The following is a 21198-nucleotide window of genomic DNA, read 5'->3' as shown; positions in this document are numbered from 1 at the left end:
CAACGACTGCAGTGCCAAAAACAGCGACTACAGGACTGACAACGAGAACTGCTGAACCAAAAACAACTGCTGGTCCAAGAGCTACAACTGCAGTACACACACCAACTGTAAGATCATCAACAAGTGCAGTATCAACACTGACAGCTCCTGAACCAAACACAACAACTGCAGGACCAATAACGACAACTGCTTTACCAAAACAAACGGCAGGACCATCAACAACAACATTAACAAATTCCGCAGGATCAACAACAACAACTGCAGGACCAACAACAGTCAATGGAGAACCCACAACGCCAAATCCTGAACCGACAACAATTCATGGATCAGGAGCTACAACTGCAGGAACCACAACGACAACTGCTGGACCAACAACGCCAACTGCTGAAAAAACAACTCCAACTGTAGGACCAACGACTGCAGTGCCAAAAACAGCGACTACAGGACTGACGACGAGAACTGCTGAACCAACAACAATTGCTGGACGAAGAGCTTCAACTGCAGGCTCAATATCGACAACTGCTTTACCAACAACAGCTGCAGGACCAACAACAACAACATTAACTACTACCACGGGATCCACAACAAAGACTGCTGGACCAACAATCCCAACTGCTGAACCAACAACAACTGCTGGTCCAAGAGCTAAAACTGCAGTACACACACCAACTGTAAGATCATCAACAAGTGCAGTATCAACACTGACAGCTCCTGAACCAAACACAACAACTGCAGGACCAATAACGACAACTGCTTTACCAAAACAAACGGTAGGACCATCAACAACAACATTAACAAATTCCGCGGGATCAACAACAACAACTGCAGGACCAACAACAGTCAATGGAGAACCCACAACGCCAAATCCTGAACCGACAACAATTCATGGATCAGGGGCTACAACTGCAGGAACCACAACGGCAAATGCTGAACCAACAACGCCAACTGCTGAAAAAACAACTCCAACTGTAGGACCAACGACTGCAGTGCCAAAAACAGCAACTACAGGACTGACAACGAGAAGTGCTGAACCAACAACAATTGCTGGACCAAGAGCTTCAACTACAGGCCTAATATCGACAACTGCTTTACCAACGACAACTGCAGGACCAACGACGCCAAATGCTGAAAAAATAACACCAACTGTAGGACCAACGACTGCACTGCCAAAAACTACGACTGCGAAAACTGCAAGAACAACGGCAGGAACAACTACTACAACTGCTGAACTAACATCGACAACTGCAGGATCAACAACTTTTGCAGAAAAACCTGCAACCACAACTGCTGGACATATAACAACTGCAGGACAGATAATAACTGCAGGAACCACAACGGCAACTGCTGAACCAACATCGCCAACTGCTGAAAAAACAACACCAACTTTAGAACCAACGACTGCAGTGCCAAAAACAGCGACTACAGGACTGACAACGAGAACTGCTGAACCAAAAACAACTGCTGGTCCAAGAGCTACAACTGCAGTACACACACCAACTGTAAGATCATCAACAAGTGCAGTATCAACACTGACAGCTCCTGAACCAAACACAACAACTGCAGGACCAATAACGACAACTGCTTTACCAAAACAAACGGCAGGACCATCAACAACAACATTAACAAATTCCGCAGGATCAACAACAACAACTGCAGGACCAACAACAGTCAATGGAGAACCCACAACGCCAAATCCTGAACCGACAACAATTCATGGATCAGGAGCTACAACTGCAGGAACCACAACGACAACTGCTGGACCAACAACGCCAACTGCTGAAAAAACAACACCAACTATAGGACCAACGAATGCAGTGCCAAAAACAGCAACTACAGGACTGACAACGAGAAGTGCTGAACCAACAACAACTGCAGGACCAACAACGCTAAATGCAGAAAAAACAACACCAACTGTGGAACCAACGACTGCAGTGCCAAAAACGACTACAGGACTGACAACGAGAACTGCTGAACCAACAACAATTGCTGGACCAAGAGCTTCAACTACAGGCCTAATATCGACAACTGCTTTACCAACAACAACTGCAATACCAACGACGCTAAATGCTGAAAAAACAACACCAACTGTGGAACCAACGACTGCCGTGCCAAAAACGACTACAGGACTGACAACGAGAACTGCTGAACCAACAATTGCTGGACCAAGAGCTTCAACTGCAGGCTCAATATCGACAACTGCTTTGCCAACAAATGCTGCAATACCAACAACAACAACATTAAATACTACCCCGGGATCCACAACAAAGACTGCTGGACCAACAATCCCAACTGCTGAACCAACAACAACTGCTGGTCCAAAAGCTACAACTGCAGTACACACACCAACTGTAAGATCATCAACAAGTGCAGTATCAACACTGACAGCTCCTGAACCAAACACAACAATTGCTGGACCAAGAGCTACTACCGCAGGACCCACAACTACAATGGCAGGACCAGCAACAACAAATGTAGGGTCAACAACCGAAGGACCAACATCAAAAACAAATATTAGCTCCAATGTCGGACCCACTTCTGCTATAACAGCAAGAACAGCTGGAAGAACAAGCACAATTGTTGTAACTTCTACAAATTCCATTTCTTCAGCTACAACTAGAAGGTCTACAACTAGCCAAGCGGGAATCATATCTACAACTGAAGGATCTACTGCTATCAGAGTAGTGCCCACATCTATGTTGACAACCACATTTTCTACAACTACTATAGTTGGACAAACAAGTCATGCTATAGCTCACGCATCTACCTCTTCCTCAGTCACAACGACTGTAACAGAAACTACCAAGCCCTCAGAGCCTACCGAGCCCTCTATAGAAAACGAAGGGACTATCGATTTGAGATTCACCATGAGACGTACGTTTACAGAAGACTACTTAGATCCAAGCTCGACACCCTATCAGGAGCTGGCTGCTAATGTTACAACAGAGGTTAGATAATGTTATGAAGATTTAATTCAGTTTGAATAATGAAAAACATTGTATTCCTTTATTTTAACATGAAAAACATAAAACATATTGAATATTAATTAATTGTATTTCTTATAATAGGTTAACAATGGCTTCAAACATAGTTTTCCTGGAACATATTCCAAGAGTACAATCAACTCTTTTTCGTAAGTACAACAAATTGTATTGAATTGCTTTCATACTCATATTTATTAATGAATACCTTCATGAATATCAAATAGATGATAGACAATTAATATGATACTGATAAAAAAGCATTGAAACTATTTTATCCTAATTCTGGTGTTTTCGTTTAATTTTCATTCTAGTAAGGGATCTGTCATTGTGGACATGACGCTGATCTTCAACAAAGAATCTGCTGTTCCTACTGAAAGCCGTGCAGTGCAGGTGTTGAAGGATGCAATAAAAGATCTATTCACCTTCCTCGATGTGGACACTACTACTATTGTTGCAGGTAACTAACAGTAAAATTATAATTTCACATCAATTGCTAGTTTAAACACATTAGCAAAGCAAGTTGGGTGGGTTGATAAAAGTATTTTAAAAGCTTTCATTCATCTCAAGATAATGTACTTAAATATAAAATCATTCCCTCTGTATGGCCTACCTTGGTAGGACTAACCTCAGTAGGACCAACTACAATAACTTCAGGACAAGCAACCACTGCCGGAACCACTTCTACTCAAGTGCAAAGTACAACTGCAGGACCAACATCGAGTGACGCTACCACCTCAGGAGGACCAACTCTGAAAATGACCATCAGAACTGCTGTTTGTTTACCCATCTTCTTTATGTTCATCAAAGGTCTGCTCTAAAATATGTAGAACCCTGATGTATACCAGTGAACCAAAATGAATAAACTTAATCTAATTTACAGCATTTACTTTATTCTGTGGTTACACATCTATTTCAAGGAGGATTTGTTGAAGTATTGTTTAGAATATGTTTGTAAATAAGCCTCTGTTCAGATCTGGGCCCCGTTTCCCGAAAGCATCGTTAGCCTAAGTGGATTGCAGAGTGGGTCGTACGAGCATCTTACAGTTTTCAGACCGTTTCCCGAAAGCATCGTTGGTAACGAACGTCTTGAAAACGCTCGTAGCTAACGAGTGCTCCAGGGTACTCGTAGGACGCTAAGAGCGTCGTTAGCCTACTATAGAGTGAACTCATTATTGCATGCGGGGGTCTTCATTCATAAAAAATGAAAACATTCGGGAGTATGCAATAATACAAATTATTCTAAAGAGGTCAGAGACTCCGTGCACAGCCCCGCATTCCCCAGTGAACCAAGAAACCCCGCGCCGTGACGAACGGGGGATTTAACCCCCTCGGTTTGACACAGGAAACTTGAGTTAAGAAGGTGAAATCGCCGGGCGTGCCAAGCTGCGACCGACCCGGCTCGGCAGTGTAGAAAGATCTATAACCAGGGTTCGAGTTAGGTGGGAGCCAGTGGGAGCTGAGCTCCCACAGAGAGAGGTCTGGCTCCCATGAAAGCAGTAGGCCTACACTCAAATATATGTGGGGGTCTCGGAAAATACAGCAGCAAATTACTGTAATTACCAATAAAGCTATTTTCCCTTCCACATGCAAGTTATATTGACGTTAAGTGGGATAATAGAACGCCGGTCATTATCGGGAAAATAATCCCAGATAGGGCGAACCGGACACCGATTCGAAACGGAGGTGCTTCGATCATTTATTATTTATTTTCGATAATGAGCGGCTACTTGCCAGACGAAAAAATAACTTCACAAGGTGTTTTTTTTTTTTTTACAATTTATTTGTTACCAACTTACCATACTGTTGATCAGCAGAGAAATAGTTAGCCAAAGACGTTGACGTCGCTTAGCAACTGAAGAAGCTGGCGTTGTTGTGAAGGGCCCATGCAAGTGAACGGAGCGTTCCACGGCATTGAGAAGAGCCATGTCATAATAGCCCATATTTACGTCCTATATCAGATAAAGTCGGCTCTCCCGCTGCGCAAAATATATGTTTAAAAAATCTGCACATTCAGATAAATGTAGTTGTCACACAAGCTATTTTGGATTTTTGTAACATGGAATTATTTCAGGGGGGGAAATGCCGTGAATAAATGTATGCACAGTGCGTTCAGGATTAGGACTGATATATATGTCAGCCTAGGCTTAATCAATTGTGTTTTAATATCTTTAGCATTCATATTATTGCAATCTATTCTTTTCGTAGGCTACCCTGCGGTTGGCCTTGATGGGGAGATATTTTAACCCTTTTTAACCCCACATAACCCCACCCTTTTTCCTCAGACATTCCTGCGTCTCCCCCTGCGTCATAGCCCGTTTCAGCACCATGTCAGCGGACAGGTACAATCCTACGATCGTCGTGAGTGCAGCGAATGCACGTTCACATTAAGAGGAGTTTCGGGAAACGCTCCAAAGAAATGATCGATGGTTCGAAAGATCCATCGGGAGAATGATCTTACGAGCGAAGATCCATCGTTATCGGGAAACGGGGCCCTGGCTGAACAGTGGGGTATACTACGAACCTCGATTAGTGGGTTAGGGATGTATGTTGCGCTCAAAGCCTGGGTTAGCTGTGACACAAAAATTGCTCTCTTTTAGCGTCGCTGTATCACCATGGGGCCTTATGCTACCAACCAAACCTCGGGAGCAGGTTATCAGCTAAGACTTTCGGGTAAGATCGGTGTGCGCAATTTCCTAGTCACTCCTTTGACACTGGTGTCCCCATGGTGTTCCCGTGGACGTCGGAGCCCGGAGCGTACAGGGGTCTCATCGGAGTCAGAGGGTCTTTCAGGACGGATCCGATCCCTCGGTATTGCATGAGAATTGTTTTTATGAAGTGTTGAGGGTTTTCGCTATTTGATCGTCCTTTTTGGACCTTATGTAGACAATGCTTACTGTTGCGCAGTGTTTCTCCTTGAGAGAGTGCAGTGTTTCCCCCCAGCACTGTGTTGTCAAGGCGGCCGCCTTAACAACAATAGGGCCCCGCCTTGACTACCAATGTATGTATAAATTATTAATATTATTATTATTATTTATTTATTTTTTTAATTATTATGCATTAACAAAGTAGAAAACCCTCGTAGGGAAAGAAAACATACTTCCATCAGGTGTAAAAAAATAAAGATCAATAATGCATCGGTAATACTGTTCACAACAATGGTCGTGCCATAAAGCTTTTTGAATTGAAAAAGCCCGCTCCTTGACCACCTTGACAGACATTTACTGGGGGAAACACTGGAGTGGTATAGTAGAGGTAGCGCGTCAGTCTTTATGTGTATTAAAATGTCAAAATTCTTATGTCATATGGAATACTTATTCCCTAAAGTTTAGGGAATTATATTTGTATGCTTATTTCGACTTTGAACCCATGTTCTCAAGGCCATGCTGGCACCACATCTAGATGGGGGCTAAAGGCATGATGACAGGCGAGTTTGAACCCCGGTCGCTGGCGTTCAGGTCTTATACTAATTCACTAATGTACACTGCCCGTACATCTCAGCAGTTGAAAAAATATGCTATACATTTCTTACATAGGGTGTATTTAAAGCAAATTTCCTAAATCATAGAATAAAGCAGGTTGGACGTTGCTTATTTTTCAGACAATATGCTGAATCTTTTCAGTTGCGAATTTATATGATCGGCTAATTTTGCCAGCATGCCTCCCTAGCCTTATTATGCGCAACTGTGTTGCCCCTTTCTGATTTTTGAACTCCTCATATGAGTTCATTATGACTATCTGTTCCTCTTGAGTGAAATATACTGCTCTTTATTGATCCATTTTGTTAAGGTGAGTAAAATTACGCGATTAACGCCCATTTTACAGGAATGCGCATTGAACCTAAGCAAGAAAACCTCGCTTGACAAATTCACTCGTACGTGAACTTCCAACCCGGTCTCACGAAAAGACGTGACACTGTCACGTTATTTAATCTATTGAAACGTGATCAGGAACACGTATTTTCAAAAATTTCGTGTTAAAAAGCACAATTTTCTAACTCATGTTTGTACAGAACATTTTTGTACAGCCTCCGTACAGAACATTTATTGTTAAAAATTGTCGCTTTTTAACACGAACATTTTGAAAATACGTGTTCCTGATCACGTTTCAATAGATTAAATAACGTGACAGTGTCACGTCTTTTCGTGAGACCGGGTTGGAACTTCGTGGTACCATTTAAAGGGTAATTCCGGTGTAAAATGGATTTTGGATATGTTTTTGTATGATAACGAGTTGAAACGTTCGTTTTGGAGCACAAAAACCGCACATAGACGCTTTCTTCAGTTGGCTGTTATTAGCCGATTCTATCAAAACGCTATAAACTTGGAACAATGGGGGCAGTGGTTATGGTAAAAACTAAATCGCTATTTTAAACCACTCAAAAGGCTAGAAGTAGCCCGACACTTCTTTGGTAGTATAATAATGGTCTTAACATATAAAACGAGGCATTGAGAACTTTGTAAGTGTACAGATTGTTTATTAAAAAGTACATTTTATACACACAATACCATCAGTAGATCACCCGTCAACGCCATTTTGTTTTCAAGACTCGATAAGTAGATTGACGAAAACAGAGATTGTGACATCGGTCAGCAACACGCAAGCTCTGTGTTCGCCAATCTACTCATCGAGTCTTAAAAACAAAATGGCGGAGAGGAGAGGGTGGAATCAACGATTACGCCAAGGTTGCAGGCCTGGGGGAGGGGGAGACCATGGTGGAGTTCAGTTTTGTTGCTGTTAAGTTTCAGGAAGTTATTTTGCATGCAGAGGGTGAGTGAAGACAGGCAGGATTCAATGTGGGAGAGGGGGGGGTTGTGGGGGGAGTTGGTGCTGATGTAAATCTGGGTGTCGTCGGCATAGCAGTGGAAGTCCATGGAGAAATGGCGGAGTAACTGACCAAGGGGGAGGAGGTAAATGATGAAGAGGAGGGGGCCAAGTACAGAACCTTGGGGAACGCCTTGTGTGACGTGGCTGTGGCAGATGTGTGGTTGTGGAGGGAGATGAAGTAAGATCTGTCGGAGAGGTAGGAGTGAAGCCAGCTGAGTGCAGTTCCTTCGATTCCGAGGTTGCTGAGTCTGGTGAGCAGGATGGTGTGGTTTACAGTATCGAAGGCTGCACTCAGGTCAAGGAGGATGAGGAAGTTGAGGGAACCAGAGTCTGCAGAGGTGAGGAGGTCATTGAGGACTTTGAGGAGAGCAGTTTCTGTGCTGTGGAGGGGGCGGAAGCCAGATTGGAGGGGTTCGAAAAGGTTATTGGCGTGGAGATGGGATTGGAGTTGTGTGGTGACGATGCATTCATGGGTTTTGGAGAGGAAGGGGAGGTTGGGCGGTAGTTACTGAGGGAGGAGGGGTCAAGACCAGGTTTCTTGAGGGTGAGGGTGACAGCAGCAGATTTAAAGGCAGAGGGGACAGTTCCATGGCACAGTGAGGAGTTGAAGAGCTTAGTGAGGTAAGGGCAGAGAACGGGGAGGCAGGACTTGAGCAGGGGAGTGGGGAGGGGGTCAAGGGAGCAGGTAGTAGGTTTTGAGGAGCCTATAAGTTTGGATAGTGCAGGAGGGGTAACCAGGTCAAAGTGGGTGAGACGGCAATGGGGAGGAGGTGTATGGAGGTCCAGAGAGATGGGTAGGGGAGGGGCCATTGAGTGTGCAGGGGGGTTATGTACAGGGAAGAGTTAATGGTTGATTGCAGTGATTTTGTCGGCGAAGAACTGGAAGAATGAGTTGCAGAGATCTGGGGAGGGGTGCTGGTCCGAGGTTTGAGGAGGTTGCTCACAGTGGAGAAGAGGGTTCTGGGGTTTTGACAGGGCTCAGAAAAGATGGCGGAGAGGTAGGCAGACTTGGCGGCGATGAGGGCGTCTTTGTAGGCAGTGAGGTGGAGTTTGTAGGCTTGGTGGTGGACTGTGAGTGCGTTTTTTTTTTTTATTACCAAACCTCATGAATAACGTTTGCAAAGCGCAATGCTTTAATGCTCACCATATAGCAATAAGGGACAACAAAGAGAGCCGCGTCATTAACTCCATATGACATTAGTATATCAAAAGGTCTAGGATACTGCATGTTGTTGACATTAAACACAACATAATCTTTCTTGGTTGTGGTCACTTCATGTGCATGGAAATGTTCTTGAAAAGTAACTGAACATAAAGGCAAAGTGAGACAGGCAAAGGCAACAGTTCCTCATGTATTATAAGAACTGAATCGATCTGGTAAAACAGACGCATTGCATTTTTAACTTTGCAACAAATAACCAGACCTGGGCGGTAAACAAAGCCATTGTGTTTAGCCCAATTCACCTTCAGAACTTGAACCCTATTGGGCACTTCCATTGATATGGCAAGTACAGAACCTCCTTTTACGATAATAGTGTAGCCCTCTCACTCAATTCTGTTTTGACTAAATAACTTTCATAGAATGTCCATTTAACATATAAAAGTTACTGCATGGGTTGTGAAATGGTGAGAGCTACGAAATGTATTTTCTGGATGGTGTACAGCAGGCCTATTCAACTAGCGGCCCGTGGGCCAAATGCGGCCCCTCTTAATTTTTTCTGGCCCGCAAGAGGTTGCATGCAAGAAATAAATTAAATAAAGGAGAAATATAGTTGCATGCAAATCAGGTTTCTGTGTGTAGCCGGTGATACTAGCTAGTATCTGTACCCCACTCTCAGGAACTGGCATCACTTATTCTGACAACGTTTGGCTCAACCGATACGTGTGAGTCTAGCTTTTCTCATATGGATGACATCAGAACAAGGGCATGTTGCTCCATGACCTATAAGAAGTTGCATGAGTGTCTCAGGATGAGCCAAACTAGGCAAACAAGGCAGTGCAATCTTTCTCACTGGCTCAAAATGTCTCATAAGTACAGTAGTTCTGTTTTGTGATGATTCAAACATTGTTGAATTCTAAATACGTGTCCAAAATATGTGAGAACAAAATCTTTTATAATGATACGATTAAAAGTGAAGAAGGAAGGAATGCGTCTGACAAGTTTATTCCATGTAGTAGTACTATATATATTAAGTTAACACTACTTTAAGTACGATTTATTTGTAGCGATTCATTCACATAGTTTTACTCTGTGCGGTCCATGAACCCCCAGTGGTTTTCCTTTTCGGCCCACTTGTTAAGGAGGTTGAATAGCCCTGGTGTACAGTACACTAAACACAATTTAAGGATGACTCTGGCTAAGATGCCAAGAGGCCTGGTTAGTTTATGAATGTAACTATACTGGTAAAGTGCATTAATTTCCCAAGCAGTGTATTTCAACTGTAACTATAGCCCTTATTCAAGATGAAACAATACAATCAACATGAAAAAAACATTGGAAAGACAAGATTTGAGAGCAATATTAGACCGTTTTATTTCTAAACAATATAACTCAGCTCTCTTTTCCCTTTCTTTTAGATTGACTCATGAACACATGAAAAACACAACTTATAACCCTAAATACTAATACCCCAGGGTTTTTGAAAGGTTCAGTTACTGGTACCAGTATTGGCAAGCTTGTTGGAGCTCATACAGAAATCCTCTTCAAAAGAAAAGTCCATATACTCACACCCGAATCAGGACAAAAAGCCACGGTAATCTCCTTGAAAAACAACCTCTTCCAAAAGGCAACAACACGATCAGGAATCCGTCTCGATGCTCGGTCCAACACCAACTCCTCGGCAGCAGCACGTGGCTAAGTCCATCCTTGTCCTGGCGGCCCTCTCCGGTACACCCAGTTGGTTATGGTAACCGCTAGCAAAACAGTCCCGTCCTGGTGGTCAGCTTGCGTCAGCCCCTTAGCAAAAAGCCGCACTTCTAAAGCACGCTCGTTTACACTTTTAACAAAATAAACAAACACTCACGCAAACGCCCGGTTGCAAACGGTAAATAGTATAACTGTTCTTCAAGTTCACTTAAAGCTTTCTCCGACATGACAGTCTCTTCAGCTTCTTCTCACAGCTTATTTTCTTCCATTCTCTGACATTTTTTTTTATACCACGTCCCTCCGACATTCCGAAAGGATAGGCCACCTTTAAACGTAGCAGGGTACATCGTTTTCAAAAAAGTTGTCGTTGACATCAAAACGCATAAATACGCCGTCGAGCGCCATTATAACTATGCCAAACCTACGGGCCATGCAAGCCAATCAGAATCCTCAGAATCAACAACAACAAATAACACGAGCGTCTTCCTGTAACAAACAAACTGCAAACATAGGGCGCTCATATGACGTTAAGCATTTCCTGGCGCATAATGTGACGCTTCAGAACCTAAAATCCTGTTTCTCCCCGTTGACCCGACAACACATAACCGGCGTTTTCAGAAATCTCCACTTTGGCCGGAGTTTTTAGAAATGATGAACTCCGGCCAGGGTTTAGATTTCTGAAAATGCCAGCGATGGTATGGTGTGTATAAATTGTCATTTTTAATAAACAATCTGCACACTAAGAAATCAAGGTACAGGAATGGTCCTAAAAGGGTACAAATGCTTTGTCCCCCCAGTGGTACGTACCTTAGCATGGTACAATACTTTACATTAAACATTGGTACATATTTGTACCTTCTTGTCTGTACCTCTAAAAGAACATTTCTGTACCCATAAAGGTACATATTTGTACCTTCTTGTCTGTACCTCTAAAATAACATTTCTGTACCCCTAGTGACAAAAAATGACCTTTATGTGCTGGTACAAAAATGTACCCATTGGAAAGGTACAGAATTGGTCCCTATGAGGTACAGCTGGTGGGACATGCCATTATGTACCTTAAGGAGGCAAAAGTATACCCATAAATTCAAAGTCAAAACCAATTACAATTATTCAGAATACATGTTTATTTTTTTAATACAAATTACAGTAGTTAAAACAGAAAAAGAAATTACTTCATAACTCAACTTCCGAGCTTTAACTCAAAACTGAAAGCATCAGGCCCAATGAGCCGTTCATAATTCAGTTTTGAATGGAAAACAATCCAAGTATTTAAACAAAATGTCTCAATCCAACATACAAATTATCATAAACTGTATACGTGTCAAGTGATGTGTGGTCAAGCTCATCTCCAGGTTTCAGCAAAATCCACTCCCCGTCTACTTTTACACGATAAGCATGGAAATGTGAGTCAAAGGACAATGGAATCAACATTTTACTGCAAAGCACCCACATAGTATCAATGTTAAGAATGTATTTGATCTGCCCAAACACATGGATTTTTTCAACATGCAAAAGGTCTAATGTGAACACATCTCTAACAGCATACTTGACGTTGTTTACAGTCATTTCGGAGACACGCTGAATTACTTTGCCCTCCAATTCTAAATCTCTGTAGTTCAAATTTACTTTTAGAGCAGTCTGAAGATCAGTAGGAAGAGACAATAATGGTGTGCTCACACTTCTACCAGGCACTTTTTGAAAATCACCCAATACATTGATAGGGGAAAATTCCCAGCATTGTTTGAGCTGGTGACGATTGCTCAGTGTCACTGTTATGTTTCTAAAATTTTGACAGTTATTAGTCAGATTCTTAAAATACTGATGCTTGCCTTCGAATCTCATACACCAAAGAGAACGAAGAGGACCGTACATTAACATAAATCGAGGATAATGTATAAGAAAGTGACATTTAGGTGTTAAAACCGTTCCAAATACCTCTGTCATCTCAGAAAGGAATGTGTGTACAAGTAATTCAAGACATGCTAGATCATCTATCCTCACTTTAGTGGCCATGACAATATCTGCAATATCTCTACATAATAAAAACACATGCCAGTATCTGCTTCCAGGAGGAACACGGTGCCCCATTATAAAAGGCAACAATCTAAAGAGAAACCATTTTTGGGTAGCTGTTCCTACGATACCTGAAGTCTGGAGAAGTCTTTCAGACAACAGGCTTATTGGCCTTGTCATTCTGACCTATACAGATTTTTTGAAGCTCTTAATTTAGCTCAGTTATAGTTATATGCTTTTGTCTATGTGCTTCGCGAATAACATGCTTCATTGTCAGTGGTAAAACTCCCTCCAACATATCGTGCATGATGTCTGGAGGCAGAGACTTGGTTACATCAAAATAACTTAGGTTGAATCCCATTACTTGGCTCGCTTCAAAATCTCACCCCTAACCCTCACTGTTGCGCGTTCACGCGCCGTGGAGCCATGTCCCCATACCAGTTTAAAGGTAGCTTAAGGGGTAGGGGGAGGGCTAACATCCCCTCAAAATTGAGATTTTCGATGGGCACCCTCAAAGCGCTTCAGTTCTGACTTGCTCCCACAATACCTTGCGAGAAAACGGAAAATCAAGAAATATCCTAGACAAGATGGAGGGCGAAAAGATGCGACAGGATTGGAAAAACACAAATGTAAGTGTTTTCTCTGTAATTAACTAGTAATTATTTTATTAATTATACTCTGCAGCCCGGCCGCGGGCTTCGAAGCCCGGCCGCGGACTCTCGGAAGATCGTGAAAGTCTGTGGCCGACTTTCGCGGAAGATCGCGAATGTCCGCGGCCGACTTTCGCGGGCCGCCCGACCCCGGTTCTCGACCGGGCTGGATATCATGTCGTATGATATCCAGATCTTCCATGTTCTAGTGACTCCAGGTTAAAAATAAGCTTTATACTAATATATTATATTATATTAGTAATATTCTATAAGTAATATTATATATACTAATATATTATATTATATTAGTAATATTCTATAAGTATTATTATACTAATATATTATATTATATTAGTAATATTACATGGTTAATCAATGTGTTTTTTGGCAGTACTATATTGGGTACATAGCTATTATATATTGTACATAACATATGGCCATATCAACCAGTTCTGGCATATAATTCCTATTTCCTTCTTATTCGTTTTCTTTCAGGACTTCGTTGAGTCCACTGCCACCAGCCCCCCCCACCTCTTCCTCATGCTCCTCCACCCCAGGCACCTCTTCCACCACCCCAGACACCCCTTCCAAGAGGAGAGTGCCAGGGGGCAGGCGAGGCATGAGGAGAGCGAGGCAAAGTTGGCGGAATGGTGGAGAAGATGTGATTCTCCACCATTCTCTCAAAAGCTGAGAGAGAGAGTGTGTGTGTGTGTGTGTGTGTGTATTTTTAGGTGTGCGTGTGTGTGTATTTTTAGATGCGTGTGTGTGTATTTTTAGATGTGTGGTTCAGTGTTTATTTAAATAAAATGTTTCTTCTAAAGTGTTCTTGTTCATAACCGATTATTATCTAAGGGTGCACTCACACTAGGCCATCTGGCCGTGGCCGTGGCCGTTTTAGCACCTAACCGTGCTCAAATCTGCCAGTGTGAGTGTGGCCAGTCTGGCCAATTTGGCCACTTGGGAGAGGTGTGCTGCTACGGAACGGGCCGCTACGGTACAGATGCTAATGAGCCGACACGCGCTACGCAACCTGAGCTGGATGACGTATAGTCAATGCGACGACCACGGACATAATAAAGGCGACGAGCCTTCTTTCCCATTAAACGGTAAACATCGCGTCAAGCGGTTCAACTGTTTGTGTGTTCTCTGTGTTGTTGTCCATTGTTGTTAAAACTCTGACTGGCGGCAGACTTTATTATGATCCATGCAGCGGACGCTTGGTGATGACGTGTTACGACGTGATGACGTATGTACAAGAGCCTTCCGTGGCCAGGCCACAGCTGCGACGGCCAACGGCCACGGCCAGATGGCCTAGTGTGAGTGCAGGCCAGAGAACAATGGGGCCATTTGAGCACGGTTAGGTGTAAAAAACGGCCAACGGCCACGGCCAGATGGCCTAGTGTGAGTGCACCCTCATACCACCTTTAACATGTAGCTAAGTGACATTCAAAATAAAGGTATATTACGAGGGACAAATAGTATTATTTTTTTTATAACACTTTATTTAAACATGCCAATTACAAAATATAAATACCATTTCAGGTTAAACATCTTTACAATGGGTCTTGCTCGTTGTCCGAGACAATGGCAGCCAGTCTGTCTCTTGTAACATTACCAGGGGTCTGGTTATCTGCTAGGGGGCACGGGGAGGCCATGATGACATCACAGGGTAGGGTTGTCCCATTTGGTAGGGGATCGGTTAGGGGTAGCAATGAGGGGTAGCAATGAGCATGAGCAATGAGGGTTAGGGTTGAGATGTAGGGTTGAGACAGTGAGCAAAGAAACGGGATTGGGCCTTAGTGCATCAAATGAACTAGGGCCATGTACACCGTACAAAGCAGTATCTTCCTTGTTATGCTGGACACACTGGAGATGATATTTGTGGACTTCAGTTGTTCTCAGAATAAAACTATCTTCCTGGAATTTGTGATTAATTTCTGAATGAGCTGCCATACAAATTCGACCTGAGTTAAAACACATGCGGAAGCCACCAATCATATGTGCTGACAGATTGTCAGCTGAAAAAGTTGCTAAAGCAGCATAAACTTTGTGCTCCTTTCCACCGACGCTTACAATGAAGCCTTCAGTTGAAAGCTGTTTTAGGTCATCTAACTGTCATCTGGGTTTTAATATGATGTCCATACCAAATTGTTTCACATGTGAATAATGAGCCAGCAGAGCTAGGTGAATGTGCTTAAGTTGAGATCTATACTTTCCACTCAGATTTCCAATAGTGTAGTAAAATGCACATAACTTATATTTAGTTCTCTTGGAGCCTAAAGGGTTTACTATCTCAAATTCGTCCTCATACAGATGAAGCCTTAAAGCACCTGGATGTTTTCTGAAAATCAAATGTTCTTTAAAATAAAAACCATCTCTATAGTCTGACAGAAGTTGTTCATCTCTGTCATTATTTTCAGATAATATTTGATTCCAGACATCTTCATGAGAACAGTATTTCCTTAAAACTTCAGAGATGGGAACATAGGAATAGCTTCCAATTGTATTTCCTGAAGAGCCTCTCAGTGTGTAGTGTACAGGTTCTGTATAGTCCATCTTGGCCTTGCAGTGTTCTTTTATCATGTGTGGAGAACGAACAACATCATAAGCTTTATCAAAGAAATCAGATGAGTGCAAAACTTGCTGAAGTTCAGGGCACTTTGAAATATCAAAACCTGTGTTTTTAAGATGGTGAGAAATAAACAAATCATAGTTTTCTTTGAAAAAGCAAAAGAGAAATTTGACATCATTAGTGATGTCTTGTTGGACTGACATATGTAGAAGGTTTACCTCTCTGGATTTAAGAATGAATCCAAACAGATTATCCCTGAAATCCTCCAATAGTTTATCTAAATCGGGCTTAACTGTTTCGGGATCTGAAGCACTTGGATCAGTCTCTGAACTTTGCTGCTGCACTGTGGACTCTTCACTGGGACGTACAGAACGTCTAAATCCAAAGCATCTGTGCTTTCTGTACACATGTTTTCTAAAATAATCAAATCTGGTAAAAGTTGACCGGCAATCACCTACACCACAGGTGACATTAACTTGAACAGAGTAAATGTCCTTCGAGGACACTTAGGGCACTGGTGAATCGGAGGCATGATGGTTTAGCACAGAAGGTTAATCACGCGTAGTACAGTCACTGGCAGTGGCTTCTCGCCCTCTTCCACAATACTGACGATGTGCCTCTGAAGGAAGGTCAGAGTATTTTTCAGGTGCAGTGGGTATGCAATGTTAAAAACAAAATGCATACTGAAGGCTGTGAGGAAACCATCTTCAATGCCTGTGCACTGGCACACGTCTACTCCGTCGACTTTCACCACGTTCAACGCTCTTCCTTCAATCGCCATTTTCCAGTCATTATCCAACAATCTTATGGTTGGATAGGGTACATGAAAGGAAAACATGCAAAAGTGAGAGATTACCAATTTGCAACCAATCAGTTAATTTGTGATCTCATTGGCACTTTTATTCCTATCAAATCAGATTTGTCAATGTTACATTAGAGTCCTATAATGTATAAGCACTTGCTGGTGATCATTCTTGAAATAAGATTTTTTTATGATTTGCAGCAACCAAGCTGAAGACTTGTTTTTTTTTTCAGTACATTTATCTTGGAAAACAAAGAAAAAAAAGAAATAAACCAAAAGATAATTTGTTGTCCTCGACAGAATACTGCAAAAGCAATATGCAAGCGAAGTTCACATTATACGATGCATTTCATGCTCTTGGACACACTGATAAAAACAAGTTTACAAAAAAGGAATGCATGAAAATGAAAAAGTTAAAGCAATTATTTTCTGTGCATATATTTATGTGAGGTCTACTAGCAGTCAGTATTGTTGGACAATCAAGATGCTTACCTCTCCCATTGTGATGAAGTGTTCCACCTTTTCTTTTAAGATTACTGGCAACAGGATCAGTCCGGCCCTGAAGTCAATTCCTGCAATGCATAAAAATATACTAGTTTCACGATCACATATATTTTCAAATGCACAATGTGGTTATTACAGAGATCTGATGTCATCAGGTTAATACGTGAGGTGACCATGACTACCTGGTAGATCTTCAGCAAGGGCATCCTGTCTTGCTTCGTTGTACTGTTTTGCTATGGGAGATTTTCCCTTAGCAAGTTGAAGTACATTTTTCAGTACACTGGCGAACCCCCCCCCTGAAGCGATCACTAAATCCTTTTTGTGATCGATGAATCCGGTCAACCTCGTTGAAAAGCTGTAGAACACACATGTACAGTAAAATGCTGTTAAGCCTCAATACTTAAGCCTTTACAGACTATATTACCTTAACTTTTAGACAGTTTGATTTCACTTATTTTCAGTGACAGCAGTTTGACATGCCTTCAATTTCACAATATCCCAAATAATTACATATAGATTGATAAAGCTCCACTATAACAGTTAGGCGTTTCCACTCACTCCAGCAGGCGTCCTCAGGTGTGGATATTTAATTAGAACATCCTCTACCGTCATCCCGTCCATAATTTCCCGTCTTCTCCACGGAAATGTTCGGACCATCAGGTCATTGACAGTAGACATGTCAGGTTGGGTCTTCAGGTATTCATTTTTAAGGACATTCACATGAGCCTCAATTGTGCTTGAGTCCTCGCCAACACCAATTTCCTTTGGCAAGAGGACAGATAGATGCTAAAAGTCAGTGCACTCATTGCACACTAATTAGTGATGGGAATTTCGATTCACTTAGAAGATTCATAGTCCTTTGAGTGAATCACTAAAAAGATCTGAATCTTTAGAGTCCTTTGAATCTGAATCAGTTGAAATTTTGTCGCTGAATGAGCCCAGCAGCCCACTCCCTAGTGCCTAATGCGCACGCTCACAGCAAACCACTGTAATGCAGTTTTGAGGATATCCAGGGGAAATACGCAAGAAGGACTTTCTCAGCGCAGGCCGAACATTATGGAACATATTTGAATATTAAAAAGGATGCATTGCAAACATCGGAGATGTCGCCAACGTGACTGCTATCTGAATTAGGAAAAAAACGTATGGATTAATTTTTTTTCTCTTCGAAGCTCGTCAAACACAGAAATATTCTGAGAGTTCACATAGTCAGCAAACAACTTTATTTTTAATAAGCCACTTTCATTTTAGAATACAATCTCGTGGATACAATCACATGAATTCGCTCTGTGTACAGCTCTGTCTACAGGAAGTTCTTATTCAACCACGCAGCTGGCAGCTCCGGGTCCGTATGCTTAATCTAAGTTACTATGCAGATGAAAAACGGATGTGTTAATGTTGTTATAGACCTACAGTTTGATGACATTCGTGCATTGTTTTAATAATGTCGTCCGTAGCAGCCAGAACCGAAAGATTCGGGTTAATTTAGACCACGGACTCGTGACTCATGGGTGAATGTAAGGATTCGGTTCTTTGAATCCGATTGACTCAGATTCAACCATCACTAACACTAATAGGGTTTTGACAAAAAATTATCCATTGAATGTAATGTGAGAGTATCCTTATGGCTCGCCATTATGTGTTGCTGCACACCGCTTATGTTCCAAGTGTAGTAAGTGGTTTACTGAACGATGTGAATCGAGTATATGCAATATGATTTAAATGTTAATAACACTTAATAACACAAATGTTAATAAAACATAATAGATTATGCATACGGAAATGGACTTACAGAAGTAAGACTTGCTGACGTCCGACCGCGGGGCATCAGCGCTGAACTAGCAGATGCCCTGGTGGATTTCAAATGTTTTTTGTTGCCAAACTTCTCCTTCACCTTCCTTACTTCACAGTCGCTTACAAGAGGTGCACGTTCAGCCTTAAATTTACGTTTGAGGGACATGTGCCAGGTGTGCTAGTGAAAATGTAAGACATTTGACTGTTATATTGCAGCAAGTAAGGAATAAGTAACAATACTTTTTTACAAACAAATATTAAATATTTATTAAAAACAATACGTAGCCATTCCCCTCCACATCTCTCAACAAAGGATATTTCAGAACCAGTGCCTTGGCAACCTGATTGAACAAACTCTAAATCAATCCCTTAGTTTTGTCTTAAGGTCAATTCACAATCAATGAAGGCAGCAAGTAGTTAAGTTGTATTAGCAGAAGTGGTAGCAAGTACTTACAGGTTATATTCCGCAAGCATTTCATAAAGGACTCGGATGATCTTATTCCGTAGTTTTGGCACACATGGTTCCCTGGCATCAAGCTTCGATTGGACATCTCTTGGGAATGTCGGAATGCAAATCCCCAGTGGAATTCTGTTGCGAGCTAGTTCACTGCTGCAGTACAAGAAGTACAAGATTACATCATTGCAGAAAGGCACAATAAAAAAAGTGATGAAAAAGTTAATAGTGATGCACTTACCTTGGATCTGGCTGAGGCAGAGGCTGGAGCTCTAAATTGTAGTATGGAATGCATTTGCGCACGGATCGGAATGCATTTGCGCACGGATCAGCAAGGCGGAAAATTAGTGCCAAAAGTCACGTGACAAATAAATGTCCTGTGATTCACACTACACAACAGCAGGTGGCGCTTTTGAGTCAGTTTAAGGCCGCCAGGACGATCTTTTTTTCTCCGCAAAATCTTTATTTGATGCCGGCCAACCGTGTGTGGATTCTATGAAAGCCAAGAAGGTCACTAACTGGCCCTAGAATGGCGCGGTAAAAGTGCTAAACCGCACGGAAACCGTACGGTTTGCGGTTTTGGCAGGAACAACGCCACCTGTTGCCCTTCGGACCAATGGGTTCCGTTTTCATAACATTGAACCGTCGGCATAGTGGCATGTCGATCTAATGGGAAATATTTCTGACCATTGAGACGTCGGAACAATGAGGTGTCGGAATTACGGGCAGGCCCCGTTGCAATAGGTTGCACTACCCAAGTTGGCAGAGGCTCCATGAGGGAGCGCCAATAATGGCGCCAATACATAAAGAAATCCATACACAACCGACACAACCCATTTCAAATGCAGAGTGTGACTAAATGTGCTTGATGTAGCTAGCTAACATTTAAAAAATGAATTATTGACGATTTACAACCGGCTTTGACTCATTTAAATGTGGGCGGCAAATTAGCAACATTCGGCTTCCCTCCATGTTAGTGAGCCAACACCGAACGTCGCTCATTTGCCGCTAAAGTTAGCTCACTAACAATGGACAAAAATGTTAAACCTATGTACTTACCCCTGAATTTTGTTACCTCGTCTTCACTTATCTTAATTCCTGCTTCCAAACATTTTTGTATTAGTTCCTCCGTTGATAGGGTCAATAAACTACTGGCCGACATCCTACAGCATCAAGCTCCTAATCCAAATGACAGTTGGTTTTGACCGAGTAATTTGATTGGATGAGTAACATTCAAAGGCGCGGAATCCAACTGCGTGTCATCAATGGGTTCAGTTTTGTACCCATTGATGTCAGCAATGCTTTTGTACCTTAATATTCAAACAAAGGTCCACAGTCGTCACCTTAAGGACCATTTCCGTACCTTACAGGGTACTTTTCTGAAAAATGTACCTTTGGGTACAGAAATGATACCCCTATTTCTCTGTGTGTGTACTAGAGCTGTAGCGATGCGTCGATGACGTTGACGCGTCGACGTTAAAAATTCGTTGACGTCAAATTTCTCTGTCGACGGAGAAATGGACGAAAGTCACAATAAAGGAAAATGTCCGTGCACAAAATCATCAAAGGTATGGAAATACTTCAAGTTAAGTCCTAAACGGAAAGGTGTTGTGATTTGCACTCTTTGCCAAATGGAGTTGGCATATCACAAGAGCACGACAGCAATGTTGGAGCATCTCAAACGAGAAAGTATCTCGTGCGCATGAGAAAGTATCTCGTGCGCACGAGAAAGTAT

The 21198-nt window shown here is 42.2% G+C and overlaps 2 protein-coding genes across 3 annotated transcripts in view; both read left to right on the top strand.

Moving 5' to 3' along the window:
• The first annotated feature begins 2190 nt into the window (after positions 1 to 2190).
• The window catches only part of LOC132454064 (uncharacterized), a 167130-nt gene continuing 148122 nt past the window's right edge, over positions 2191 to 21198 (top strand). The window contains exons 1-4 of one of the 2 annotated variants that reach the window (XM_060047232.1): positions 2197 to 2945; positions 3066 to 3130; positions 3293 to 3438; positions 3600 to 3858. In XM_060047232.1, coding sequence (XP_059903215.1) covers positions 2448 to 2945; positions 3066 to 3130; positions 3293 to 3438; positions 3600 to 3799 — 909 coding nt within the window. In that variant the 5' untranslated portion in view covers positions 2197 to 2447 and the 3' untranslated portion in view covers positions 3800 to 3858. Of the gene's footprint in view, positions 2946 to 3065; positions 3131 to 3292; positions 3439 to 3599; positions 3859 to 21198 lie in introns of those variants that run through there. The other variant, XR_009524857.1, reaches the window with a different exon arrangement.
• Positions 10620 to 21198, top strand: part of LOC132453725 (integumentary mucin C.1-like) — a gene marked incomplete at its 3' end in the record, with an annotated part of 68293 nt that continues 57714 nt past the window's right edge. The window contains exon 1 of the mRNA XM_060046670.1: positions 10620 to 10692. Within this exon, the coding sequence (XP_059902653.1) occupies positions 10620 to 10692 (73 nt within the window). The remainder of the gene's footprint in view (positions 10693 to 21198) is intronic.

Source organism: Gadus macrocephalus, chromosome 3 (genome assembly GCF_031168955.1).
Source record: "Gadus macrocephalus chromosome 3, ASM3116895v1".
Classification (NCBI taxonomy): Eukaryota; Metazoa; Chordata; class Actinopteri; order Gadiformes; family Gadidae; genus Gadus; species Gadus macrocephalus.
The sequence above is the reverse complement of the archived record's forward strand: the minus strand, read 5'-3'. Positions and strand labels throughout refer to the sequence as shown.